At 34.5% G+C, this 13,266-nt stretch overlaps 1 protein-coding gene and 1 long non-coding RNA gene across 3 annotated transcripts in view; both read left to right on the forward strand.

Annotated features, from left to right (window-relative positions):
* Positions 1-5,924, forward strand: part of LOC126719058 (MADS-box protein CMB1) — a 37,227-nt gene extending 31,303 nt beyond the window's left edge. Inside the window, exons 7-8 of the mRNA XM_050421608.1 lie at positions 5,291-5,421; positions 5,548-5,924. Coding sequence (XP_050277565.1) covers positions 5,291-5,421; positions 5,548-5,632 — 216 coding nt within the window. The 3' untranslated portion in view covers positions 5,633-5,924. The remainder of the gene's footprint in view (positions 1-5,290; positions 5,422-5,547) is intronic.
* A 1,508-nt stretch (positions 5,925-7,432) lies between these two features.
* Positions 7,433-11,451, forward strand: LOC126719060 (uncharacterized). Of its 2 annotated transcripts, XR_007653180.1 has the most exons (4): positions 7,433-7,754; positions 9,057-9,110; positions 10,915-11,007; positions 11,139-11,451. It is a non-coding gene; the product is annotated as an uncharacterized LOC126719060 (long non-coding RNA). The 2 variants fall into 2 exon arrangements; XR_007653179.1 differs by lacking the exon at positions 7,433-7,754 and having other exon boundaries at positions 8,773-9,110.
* The last annotated feature ends 1,815 nt before the right edge of the window (positions 11,452-13,266 follow it).

The raw sequence follows: 13,266 nt of genomic DNA on the forward strand, positions 1-13,266 counted from the left end.
CAGACTTGATCTTGTAGTAGTCTTCTTTCCTTTAATGAATATATCTCCAATTTGTGACAAACCCTTTGCTTGGATTCCAAGTACGTGACTAAGTCTAGAAACTTGAACAGATGTGGTTGGCTGCAAAGTTCTTCACTTCATTAACAATGAAGATTTGGAAGCACTCAGTTACAAAATCCTTTGGCGTACAAACGCAGTAGCTTCACACAGAGAAAATAAGTCTCATGGTCTCTGTATCTGTGTGTGACGGCTTTTAAAATAAGCCTTATATATATGTCTAAGGTTGTGAGAAAAGAAACCCCAAACAAATATACAAGGCTGGGCCAAATTTCATATCTAGAAATTCTAAAATCGTAATTCTTGATAGATCGAGCTACTGTCGAGTTATCTATCGAGCTTCACATTAAGTCTCGATAGCAGACTTTTGTCAAGCTATCTGTCAAGACTTAATGAACAGCTTTTCTTCACTTGTTTCTTAGACTAATCTTCATGTCTTTAATATTTGATTTGAACATGTTTCTTGAAATACTAAACTCATCTTAGATTTACCCAAATATAAGTAAAGTGCATTTTGCCAAAGGATTAGCCAATTATACAAAATATGACCCTAACAGACCTAAAAATGTGGGACATTCAGATTTAACATGACCATACCTTTGAAAACCAAAACACTGTTGGCCTAAAGTGTAAAGTTGTGATTTCCAACTATTTTGTGTTGACTTTAATTTCGTGCCAAATTTGATTGTAATTTCTTCAATTATTTTCCTTGTATGTATGTGGGTTTATTTGTAAGGGATGAGTATGAGAGATTGGTGAAGAACAAGTTTCAAAAGATGAATCAGAGGAATTTGCGACTAGCTTGCGAGAACCAACCAGTGAAAAGGCCATGTGTGGAGCACGACTGGAAGTTGAAGAGTCATGCCAGGCTGTGAATGTCATGAGTGTTTCGCGAGAAGGGCCAACCCGCAAAGTACTCGCGAAACTGTCTGTTTGGCAAAAAGTTATGTTGCTTTACAATATCCTTTACCCATACTATATATATCCTCATTACCCATGAATTGTAAGGAGTGCTATTCAGAGAGTAAACCCTAGCAAATACACTTGAGAGTTAGAGATTGTTATACCTACAATCATCTACACATTTCCTTATGGTTTTCCTCAAACTCCTACCTCTCCATCTCTAGATCCTTGAAAGGTTGTTAGCCCAAACACTTACCACACCTATTCTGAGTGATAAGTGAGATTTTGGTGCTGTTGGGAAGCATTGGAAGGAGCCATTCATTAGCAGATGCAATCGGGCTAAATTGTGAGATCTGGAAAGTTAGAGAAGATAAGACTCTAAGAAGTCCGTTGGTAACAGGAGTTTGGAGGGCTTAAGTACATGAGGTAGACTAGGTTTGGAGGGTCTTTTGTTATTCGTGTACTTCAAGTTTATCCTCTAGTGGATCGATTTCGACTTGGAGGGTCGCGGAGAGGTTTTTTACTGAGTTCTTCGGTTTCCTCTTCGATAACACGTCTTGGTATTATCTTGTGCTTGCATCTCTCTCCCTTACTCTTTAACCTGTCATTTTATTGTTGATGATAGATGAATATGGCTTAGGGTAGACTTATCAGTTCATTTCCCTTATTTACTCTTGTTCCACATTTTGTTTAAATTAGAGTAAAAGCAATCTAGCCGTATTTTTTAATTGGGAGTCTGAACAAGCTCTTGTGTTTTAGTACAAATCTAAGCTTTCATAAAGAACTGTTAGAAGATTGAACAACTTTATCTTTTGTTTTTTTTAGAAATAGTATTCTTGGTTGTTTCATTCTTCTTCACATTCTTAGAGTCAGTATTGTTTCGATTTCTTTCCCTTTTATTATTGTTTCTTTGAAAGTTTCTAAAGTTCTTGGCAAGATTATCAATCTTTGTAGAAGAGATCTCATCATCAACTCCACAATCATTTGCAGATTTTAATGCCATAGGTAGGGGTGTCCAACAAATCTGTAGACTCGACCCACCCGACCAAACCGACTGGATCCGAACCGACCGCCGCCCGACCTGACGACCTAGCGATCGGCGACGGGTCCCTGCCATCTCAAACCGATTCCGACGGGTTGAGTGGCGGGTCTTCCCTTCCAAAACCCGATCCACCCAACCCGACTGTGATATATAACCCAACACTTAACAAATCTCAGTTCACCGCTCAGTTCTCTGAGTTCACTCGGTCTCTCTCACTCTTTCACTCACTCGATCTCTCAACGGCCAACTCGCTCCACCGATCTTTAGAACTTTAGATCTTCGAACCATCAAACTTTAGATCTTCGAACCTCCACCGATCTGCGATTCTCCTCGATCTGTGATTCTCCTCCATCGCACCATCGCACCATCGCCGATCTGAAATAATCTCTCCCCGGTTTGATTTTCAGTCATTTTGTTTCTTTATTTCTTTGTTTCAGTCTCTTGCATGTTCAGATCTGCTATCAGTTCTCTTATCTCTGTTTGTGTTCTTCGGATGGGCTACTAGTATTTGGGTTTGTAGATTTGTTCTTTCAGATTTGTGGAATTTGTTTCAAGTTTGTTCTTTGATTTTTGTCTTTTGGTTGGAGTCAGATCTGATTGCTGTCCACCAGAGCCCGATCCGACTCAACCCGTGATTTTTCACAGTCGGCGGCGGGTCCGCCGTCCAACCACCCGACAAGATCAGGTCGATTCCGGGTTGAGCCCAGACCCGAACCGACCCGACCCGTGGACACCCCTAGCCATAGGATAGATTTAGATTTGTTAGTCTTGGGTAAGTCAGACTCATAGGATTGAAGGGATCCAACATGTTCATCAATAGGAATGGTGTCAATATCCTTGCTTTCAGTAATGACAGTGACTTTGGATCTAAAATCTCTAGTTAAAGATCTAAGGATCTTCCTAACTATCTTAGGTTGATCATATACATCACCCAAATTAAAGGTTAGGTTGACTATGTCATTTAGTTTGGCATAGAACTCATCAAAAGTTTCATCATCTGCCATTCTAGTGCTCTCAAACCTAGAAATTAACTATTGCAGTTTGTTTATTTTCACAGCCTTAGTGCCTTCATGCATAGTTTGCAAAATATGCCAGGCAATGTGTGCAACCTCCACATTAGAAATCCTTTTGAGTTTTTCCATAGAAACGGCATTTAATATTGCATTCATGGTCTTGCTATTAAAGCTTGCTACATCCTTTTGAGCAATAGTCCACTCACCCACAGGAGTGGCAAGTCTTTCCCAACCGTTTTCAACAGACAACCAAACTCTCTCATTTAGAGATTTCAATAAGGCTTTCATCCTTATCTTCTAATAGGCATAGTTATTCCCATCAAAGTGGGGAGGAATCACAAGAGAGTGACTGTGTTCCATGGCAGCAGGGGTCAGGGATCAATTCAAAATAAAACTACCTAAATAAGAGATAACCTGCTCTGATACCACTTGTTTGTTTGTTTGTTTAGACCCCTTGAGAAACAGATTAATTTAACCTGATGAACATATTAGTTTAACCTAATGAATTAGACAAGTATTTACTTAGGTTAATTATGAGATCTAGGTTAAACACATGCAAACATATTACTAAGTGCAAAAAAGTAAATAAGACAGTAATATGATGACTTAGGAAAACTAATGAAACCAACTGTTTTAAGGTAAAAATCTGAGGAGAATTTAACCTAGATATCCTCAAGATAAACAAATCCACTACGATAGAATGGAAGATTACTATAGATTTAAACCCTAAATCTAAAGCTAAATCAAGTAGAACTTACTAACATGACCACGTGCAATTTTGACTCCACGGACTCTTCTATCTTGGATTTACTGAACACAAACTCCCCATTTATGGCTTTGAGATCCCACTCAAAAGTTTCAGATCACCATCAGTAGTAGATCTTTAGTAGCAACTTTTTTCCACTAATTCTTGATTGCAGATCTCGTTTCGGCAGATGCTTGTTGAGTTAGAAGGTATAGAAACCTCTCAAATCTCACAAGAGTAACTCACAAGTCTTCCAAGAGCTCTGAAAATGTACTTAGGGTTTTCCTTTTATACCAAGTAGTGATGGACTAAAACCCTAAACGTTTTTGCGGGCTTAGGCCTAATTTAAATTTTGCAGAATTGACTTATCTATGATTTTCAATTGATCAAGTCTAATCTAGACATGTTTTTGTTCTCAGTTTGCCAACATACACAAAATAAGAATCTAAACATTTAATTCTAAATATTTAGAACCTAACACTTTAGACTTAAACCAATACTCATTTCATGATCTACCCAAGGATAATGGTTGGGGAAGGTGGAGTCTTCGAAATAATTTATACGGATAGAACTGAAACTTGACTCAACAAAGTCTTGGATCCAATTACTTATGTTAAATTACGTAAATACAACTTTGCTGTTCATTTCTTTATGGGCCAAATTTACTAATATACGACAGTGTGTTATTTAAAATCATTAATAAAATACTGAGCAATTCACATATAGGACGTGAGAAATCGAAGAATTTCTTAGAAATCCAACAAGGTCCATTCTTTTTCTCCCTCTAAAATGAGGTCAACTATTCATTTAGATTCAAATCCTACAGAGATGTCCACTTGAGATCAGAAATTATTGAATTTGTTCAAGCCACCGAACAAAAAAAAAAAGTTAATCTTCAACATACTTATTTACAAAATATCATCGATCAATTCATCTTATTTCATTATATCTAGAATGTGATTATATATATATATATATATATATGTATGTATGTATGTATGTATGAATTGGATATGAATAATTTCTTCACTAGGAAATGCAACAAGGTATGGCAAGGCATGACCAAATCATGAGCGCCCCCATTCACTCTTTGGGGTAAGAAAAACCTACACGTTGGTTGGAGTAGGGTGAGGCAGGACGGTGTGGGGTAGAGGCATTTTGCTATACCTAATGAGATAGTGTCAACCCAACAAGATTTAAAGAAATAAGAGAAAAAAAGGGAATGACAACGGCGAAAAACTCGGGTCAAAATGATGAAGGGGCCAGAACACTTCTCATCCCTATATATTCTCGAGCATCTGTAATTTCTTTTTATTTTTTAATGTGGGAGCTCAATGATTCTATCATCAATGCTGATATTATCATGTGCACAAATGCTATCAGCAGGTGGTGGTTGGGGGTAGGGCCAGGTTTCTGCTGTGAAGTGAACCCCTCTAGTTTTGCATTTCCTCTGCTGTCCCTCTCAATCCATCTTTTAACTTCATAGGATTGTGTTATTTTGTTAATGTCCTTAATTTTGATGTTGGACAGTTGGAAGAAGGTAATGCTGCCCTTCAATCAACATGGGAAGCTAGGGAGAAAAATGTTCCATATAGTTGCAACCCAGCACAGCAAGAGGAATTTTTTCAGCCTCTACGATGTGATAGCACATTGCACATTTGGTAAATATTTGGCATTTGTAATTAGTGCTTTAGTTCTGTCCAAAGATAGTTTGGTATGTATGTTCCATTGTAATTTGTATTTTTGGCCTTCCTTTCTTTTATTTATTTATTTATTTTTTTCTGCAGTTACTATCCTTCAGTGACAAATCAGGCAAATCCTGCAACTTCAGCTGAAAATGCTAATGGCATCATTCCAGGGTGGATGCTTTGATTTTTGAAGTCACATTTGAAATTCATCATAGCCTTAGCCTTTATTAAAAAAATATATATGACTGTTCATGCTTACCTACTTATCATTGTTGCAATGTTGTCTGCAAGAGTTGGCAATAAGCAGATGCTACACTAATAGTGTTGTAGCTCAAATTGTTGCAAAGCTCAGTATATTATCTGGCAACTTGAGAGCATTAGGGGACATGAGCAATAGCTAATAAGTGGAATGCAATAAATAATTTCTAATACTTTTTTATACCATTAATAATAAAAAGGCTCTTACTGGTATTGGACATGCAATTCAAAGTTTTTATAATATATAATTTCTGTCTGTAGCTTAAATACCTGCATATATTTTGTGTGGAAATGATGAATAAATGTTCTGGGTGCAAGAAAACTATTTTTATCTTGGTTTTACTCTATTGAAGAAATGTTTTCTTTGCGTCAATTTCATTGGATTCTCAGAGTAGTTCATAACACTCACCTACCCTCTAGTTTGGAATAAAACACTCTATTCACCTAAAATGCAAACTATTTACTCTAACTTCCCTTAGAATGGTGAAAAATATTTTAGAAATTCAAAAAAATAAAATGTTACAAATCCCGAGTTTCCTATTAGAGAGGGTATGAATGATAGATGATGAAGGGTAAAATAAAAAATTCAAGATTTATTAAAGCCGTTTTTGAATCACCCTGGATGTCAATGTAAATATTTGCATTTTAAGCGAGGTAGCTATCTTATTCCAAACGAAAGAGAAAGTGAGTATATAATAACGAAAACCTCATGAGAATTCAATGCAATTTACCCATATTTTGTACATATTCGATTACCATCTTCCAAAACACTTGTTCACTCTCTCTCTTACCAATTAATCTCACGATTGACCCTTTCCTTTCTCTCCAAAGCCATCTAATTAGAGATGAAAAAAATAGCTCCCACCCCCATCTTGTTACCAACCTGTCATGCTCACACCCCGTGTGGGTTTCCCCACCCCAAAGAAGGGACGAGGTAGGGACATGATACTCCTAATTTGACTCAACCATGTCCCATTGATTGACATCCCTGTTCCATGGATGAGTAACAATTGGAGTAGGTATGCCTTGGAATTTTGCCATGGATTTCCATCAATTGAATTGTATTATCATGTATACATTTTTGTGAATGTCATTTTTTGAAGTTAAGATTTACCCATAACTGAATGAATATAAGGCATTATGCCATGGATTATTCCATCCCAAACATTGGTGGAAAGGTATTGTACCTATAAAGGTATGTGCCTTCATGACTATATTGCCAAGCTTTGGTTTCTTCTTTAAACAATGGCCATAGACCTCAGAGACAGTTTTGTGCCCCCATGACTTTGTTGCTTAATTTCACGATATACACAATCGCAACACGCTTTGTGGCCTTTTTCTTGTTCGCTGGCTTTGGTACCGAGGTTGCTAGCTGCACGTGCATGTTGTCCATCTACTCCCCATGCTTCTTAATTCTCTGCTCCATGGTCTTCTTCTGTTTGTCCCAGTTCGATTCCTGTTCCATCATCATCACCAGCAACGACCCACCATAAATAGTTTTATTTTGTTTTAGGTTTTTCTAAATATTCAGAATATATTAGTTGAAAAGAAATGTGTGTTAATCCCTGTACTTTTATTTGATTAAAAAAAAAAAAAAAAAGCTAATCTATATATATATATATAAAATCGAAGCTTTTGAAGCTCCCATATTTTTCCACGTCAGCATAATATTAAAATAATAATAATAATAATAATACTTTTTTAAAACCCACATCCGATGCTCTGCCTTCTCCATGTTGTACCTTTTCTTTCACCAAAACTCTTTCACGAAGAAAATCAAACCCGATACCCAAAAACGCGATTCTCCTTCTCCTCTTTCTTCTTTATTTCTCTACCCTTCTCCTCCCCCAAATGCCATTATCTACATCAGCTTCCTCAAAATCTGACAACAATCTTACTTCAAAACCACAGAAATTCCCAATCAGATCTAAGAGACCAACTCTCATGGGTCATTCGGACAAATCAAGTTTCAGAGACTGAGACAATTCCATTGGAGAGAGACTGAGACAATTCCATCGGACAAATCTGGCCGCTGGGGAGACAATATGGTTTGATGAGAGTTCTTTATCTTTTCTTTGAATTTACTTTCTTTATTGTGTTTCTCTTTTTTCCTAATATTTTTTTTCTATTTGAATCTTTTTTCCCTGACCTTTGTCTGGTGAATTTCCTATAAATCTCTACTAATTTTAAGTTTTAACGAAATCCTTTTTCACAAATCAGAGGCATGTGTTATTTCCTACTCAACTATTTGAAGAAATGCCTAAACCAGATTTGAAAGAGATTTTACCTTTGCATGTCAATTCCCAATTATTAGGAATACCAATTATGGAGCAAAGCAGATGAGGAAGGCTATTCAAGTCCTGTTTTATTCAAGTCCAATTTCTTTGTCATATTTGTTCCCTTTAAGAACAAAGAATGGTTTTGGGAACTATTAATAGATCTTATATATCAGAACCTATATGCTCCTCATATTGATACTAATTAATTCATCTAAGAACACATACTTTGTACCTTACAGATGTCAATTGAATTAATATATATGGTTTTATGTCTATGGAAGCTTCAGAATGGCTTTTCCGATTAGTTTACTACTGTATTAATGGAACAAAATGAGGGCATTCTTGTGCTTCATTTTGAAACAACTGAGATAATATATTTAACGCAACATCTAAAGGAAGTTTCTGAAGAAAAGCTAAATCTAAATCAAGGAGGCACATGAGAAATGCTAAGTTCTTAGCACCTAAACCATGTAAGTTCCTTAGAAACTATAATTTCAAGTACTTAGAAGTGATCAATAAAAACTAAACAAGGTTATGACAGTAAAGAGAAAGAGAGAAGCAAAGTTACTTGAAGTTTAAAACTACCAAAACTATGATAGTTCTGAGTGATCAGTGAGATAATATTGGTTGTGGAAGTGGAAGTAGAAGTCAAGTTTGAAAGGAAGTGAAATGCGAGAATGGTGTTGAAGGTGGTTCACCTTTATTGGTTTGAGAGCTCTCACAAGAAATCCTGCATTTTTTTTTCTTTTGTGTTTATACTATAAAAAAAAAATATATATATATATATATATTATTGCATAAATTAATGTGGCCATTCTACAATGCTCTATGAGAGTCCACCGCTTACCATTAGTCCAATTTTCTAGGCTCCTCTAATTGCACCAACAGAGGCCATTTTCAGCCAAACATCTGTCCCTTCCAAATTTATGGTTCAAAACTTTGGGAGACCAGACAACCGGAAATTATACCTTTTAAATCAATTGTTGTGTTGTAATGCTTAAACAAATTATTTGACCCATGGAAATTATGACTATTTATGTTTTCTAAGTTGGTGTTTAGCTTTGCTTGAAGCTTCAAGAAAAGTTAATTTCAGAGATCTCTTAAGACAAGGCTTGCATCTAGAAGGTATAATTTTTCCTTTTCCTTCCAGTGGGATCTAAACATATTTATTTATATTAGTTTTGTTTACAAGTTTATGCTTCAAGGTAGAAGAAAGTGATGCACATTCTAGAATGTTAATTTCACGTTCAAAACTTTGGTAGGCAAGAGGGCTATAAACTCTTTTATAATATTTTTTCTACAATATTTTAGATCCTTATTTTGTCTATAATATTTCAGATCCTTATTTTGTCCTATTTTTCCCTATTGTGTTCTAATGCTTAACCACATTAAAATTTGATGGTTCTTTCCCTTGAAAGTTGTTTATTTTCAATCTTTAAAGCAAATATTTTTAGTAATCAACAAAGTGGCATAAGATAATGGGGTGGCAGATTTTTTATTGATATGAAAAAAAGTATAGAGAAATTGTCATAGCAAGACTTAATGACAACTTATGTTTGTTTATTAAAAAGTGTTTTTTCTTTCTTTCAAGAGACAGACTGAACTTTGGTGAGATACAGTTTTATTTAATTAAATTCCTAGAATCATTGTTCTCTGTCAGTTTTTTTTATGAAGTTTGTCTACAAAACTTTCTACAAGTAAATTAATAGAGAGATTGAAAAATTGAATTGGAACTTAAGCAAATTTATCGGTCATTCCCATATTTGATAAAATAGTGGATTAGGAGCCTCATTAAAAACCTGAAAGGATTAACAAATAGTCATAATACAATTGTAGGATAGTTTATGTACCTTAAATTTGGTTCTCTACAATCCATTTGTTTCTTTAATTGGGTACTGATCTTACGTTATGAGATTTTGAATTTTTTGATACTAGGATTTGTTTTAGGTTTCAATTTTAAGTAAAAGTTGAGTGTAATCTTGTATGATTAATTTTCTTTACTTTTAGATGAATTGTATGAGGTTGATTAATAATCTTTCTCTAATTGTATGTCTTAAATAATTATATATATGATCAAAGTGTATTCTTAATTGGTATTGTGAGTAGTACTTTTTGCTTCCAATATGTTTCCCGTGTTTTCTTTATATCAAAATTTCTTTCTTTTTTGGTTTTCAAGAAACATAGGTCTCTTCTCACAAAAGCCTACAACAGGAAGTCTTCCCTATACAGATTCTAATATGTACTTCCCTTTTCTTTTTAAATTTTCTTTTTGGAATTTTTTTGCTCAATTAATCCAATTTTTAACTCTCTTAACACATTATTATTCTCAACTTTATTCCCATCATCTACAGGGTTTATGGTTTGAATTTGTTGTTGAGTCAAAAATGCAAATTGTTTGGCTACTCTATTTTTTGAAATTAAGATAAAAAAACAGAAAAATAAATTACATAATTATGACAATAATTAAAGAAAAGAAGCTATTGAAGATCAATATTAAACTCAAGTTCTCACTTGAAGTGAAGCTACAACCTACATTTAGAGTTCAAAATGCTTTATTGTGCACAAAGGCCTTAAGAATTGGATTTGTTAGGACTAAGGAGGGGTTAATTAAAATATGATGATATGACCTTCTTGGCTAATTAGCATTAGCAAGAGGAATATTTTCTTCATATTCAGGTTGTAGCTTATCATGTAAAATTATGCATGATGGTCCCTTCTTAGGCTCACACCATGAAATTTCTATCCAAAAAACTGTATGTTTTAGTTTTACCTAAGAATGATATGATATTCTTTTTCATTTCCATCAAATTTGATAATAGTTTTCCCTCTCATCATATCTTGAATCTCTAGGAGAATATATCTCTTTCCAATTTACAATAGATTATAACATGTAGGATTTAGAGAATGTATAACAACTCCTTTACTGCAGCTTATGAATTTTAAGGAGAAAGATGGCTTTTCATTTTGATTGGTGATGAACTGGACTAATTATACCACTCACCAGTGGCATGGAATCTTTGAGGTTAGTTTTTACTTAGGAATATTTATTCTGTTTATTCTCTTTTCAACAAAAAGGAATATCACATTGTTGTTTCCCCTTTTTTGATTGAGAGAGTTTAGCTTAAGGATGTCTAACTTTTATTCTTTTGATAGTTAAGGTGAAAAGGGTTGCATTGGTGAGCTTCTTTTGTATTTCTCTTGCCTTTCGAAGGGCACGAGACTGAGGATGTATACTTTTATAATGCTTGGCCTACATAAGATGGAGTTTCTACTAAGGAACAATTAGATGCTTGCAGTGCACACAAGATTGAGATAGGGCTGATGAATAACATTATATGTAATAACATTATAACCTTAGTTCACCAAGTTCAAGGTCCTTAATGTTTTTCTTTTAATATGTTTTTTATTTATTTATTTATTTAAATGGATGTAGTTTATATAAAGATATGTAAAGCATTCTTGTGTTTGCATGTTGTGCTCCCTTTCTACTGTTTGCTAATTGCACCATATATGACTTTTCAAATGATACTCCTAAAGGTGATTTTTTAAGCAACATTGATGATGACAAGAACAAGGAATAAACAACCAAGATTTTGCAAACAGACTGAATAATAGAAAGGATTATGTTAAAAAAAGTGATAGAGACTGTTCAGAGACCTTAAATTTCATGAAAGAAAGGATGCAATTGATAATAGACATAGGATGCCAACCAGTTGTTTGAGGTTGTTAACTAAAGGTACAAATAAGTTATACAAAGTTAAATGTTGTTTTAACTTTGTACTTGGGTAGAACAAAGCAATCAAATTTCTCATATTGGTATAGTGTCTTTAGAGATTTGAACTTCTATAAATACTCATGAATTATTTAACATTCTTAAAAATAAATAAATAACACTATTTTAGAACTTAGTTATTAATTTTTCCGTGCATCGCACGGGTTAGCGACTAGTGTAACACTATTTTACACTGAATCTTTATTGAACTTAGTTTCTTTTTGTTATCACTCAAATATGGATATTTACTGGAGACACCACAAAGTCTTATTTTTCTTGTTAGAAGTTAGAACAATGAGTTTGGGCAGTTATTCAGTTTAGGATATATATACTATCAATATAGGGGTTTTTTTTATTTTAAAAAAAAAATAATTCAATAGTATAATAAGAGGGGTGGAATTTAAATCTTGATTGGCCCAATAAATGAAAGTGAGTTATGTAATTGAATTGTAAGGCTCTTGACTATTTGGTCAATATTATTATACATGTTCTTTTTCCCCATAAGGAAGTCCGCCAATAATTATAAAAAAATATGGGCATAAAATCATGGGTTATGTTAAAAAATGCCCTTGTCCCTTAAAAAAAAAAAAAAAAAAAAAAAGGTTAATGAATGCCCTCGGGATAATTGTTAATAAACCAAAATAAGAAAATTTTGACACAACTTTCATAGGAAATAACAAAAGATGTCGACAACATTTATTATTTTATTATTCTCCTAATAATATTGTTTAACATTTCCCTAAAATCAAAGCTAAGAAAGTATGTCAATTTTTTTAAAAAAATTATTTGGTATTGTAGCTGTTTTAGGTCTAGTTGACCTTTAAGAGCATTCACAGCTAGGCTTGTAAATGCCAAATGTAAGTATATTTTAGTATTAAGGCCCAATTTGTCTCACCAGCCGGAAGGCTAAACTTGAAAAATTGTAAATTTTTTTGGTATAGTGCTACAGTACCATCGTAAATGTATGATGATACTGTAGAACTATGCCAAAAAAATATATTAATATTTTATTCATATAAGACTTTTCTCTCTCATTCACGGTCTCTCATCTCTCTCTGTCTTTCTCTGTCTCTCACTCACTTTCCTCTCTCTCTCCCTCTTCTCTGTCATCTCTCCGTTTCTCCCTCATACCACTGCCATAGTCCAGACTCTAAATTCACTCTACAATCAACGGAGCTCCACCATGATCATCAACCCAATCTTAAACCCATATCAAAACTCCAGATCGGCGAGATCCACGTGGTGACGTAGTTGAGTTGGAGATTAGCGTGGTGGGTTTCTAGATTGGCAAGATCGACAGTGGTGGGTATCTGGGTTCGACGTTGTGGTTGTTGTCGACAAGATCAGCGATGGTGGCTGATCTCTTGGTGGGTTTCTTTGTTGTTGGCGAGATTGGCATTGTGGGTTTTTTTCCCCCCTTTTGGTGGTTCTTGTAGTGGCTATTTCTTGTGGTTGTTGGTTGTGATTTTTGGCGGTTTCTTTGTGTGAGTGTGTGTGTGTGTTTTTTTT

This window comes from Quercus robur, chromosome 3 (assembly GCF_932294415.1).
Source record: "Quercus robur chromosome 3, dhQueRobu3.1, whole genome shotgun sequence".
In the NCBI taxonomy this organism is placed as follows: domain Eukaryota; kingdom Viridiplantae; phylum Streptophyta; class Magnoliopsida; order Fagales; family Fagaceae; genus Quercus; species Quercus robur.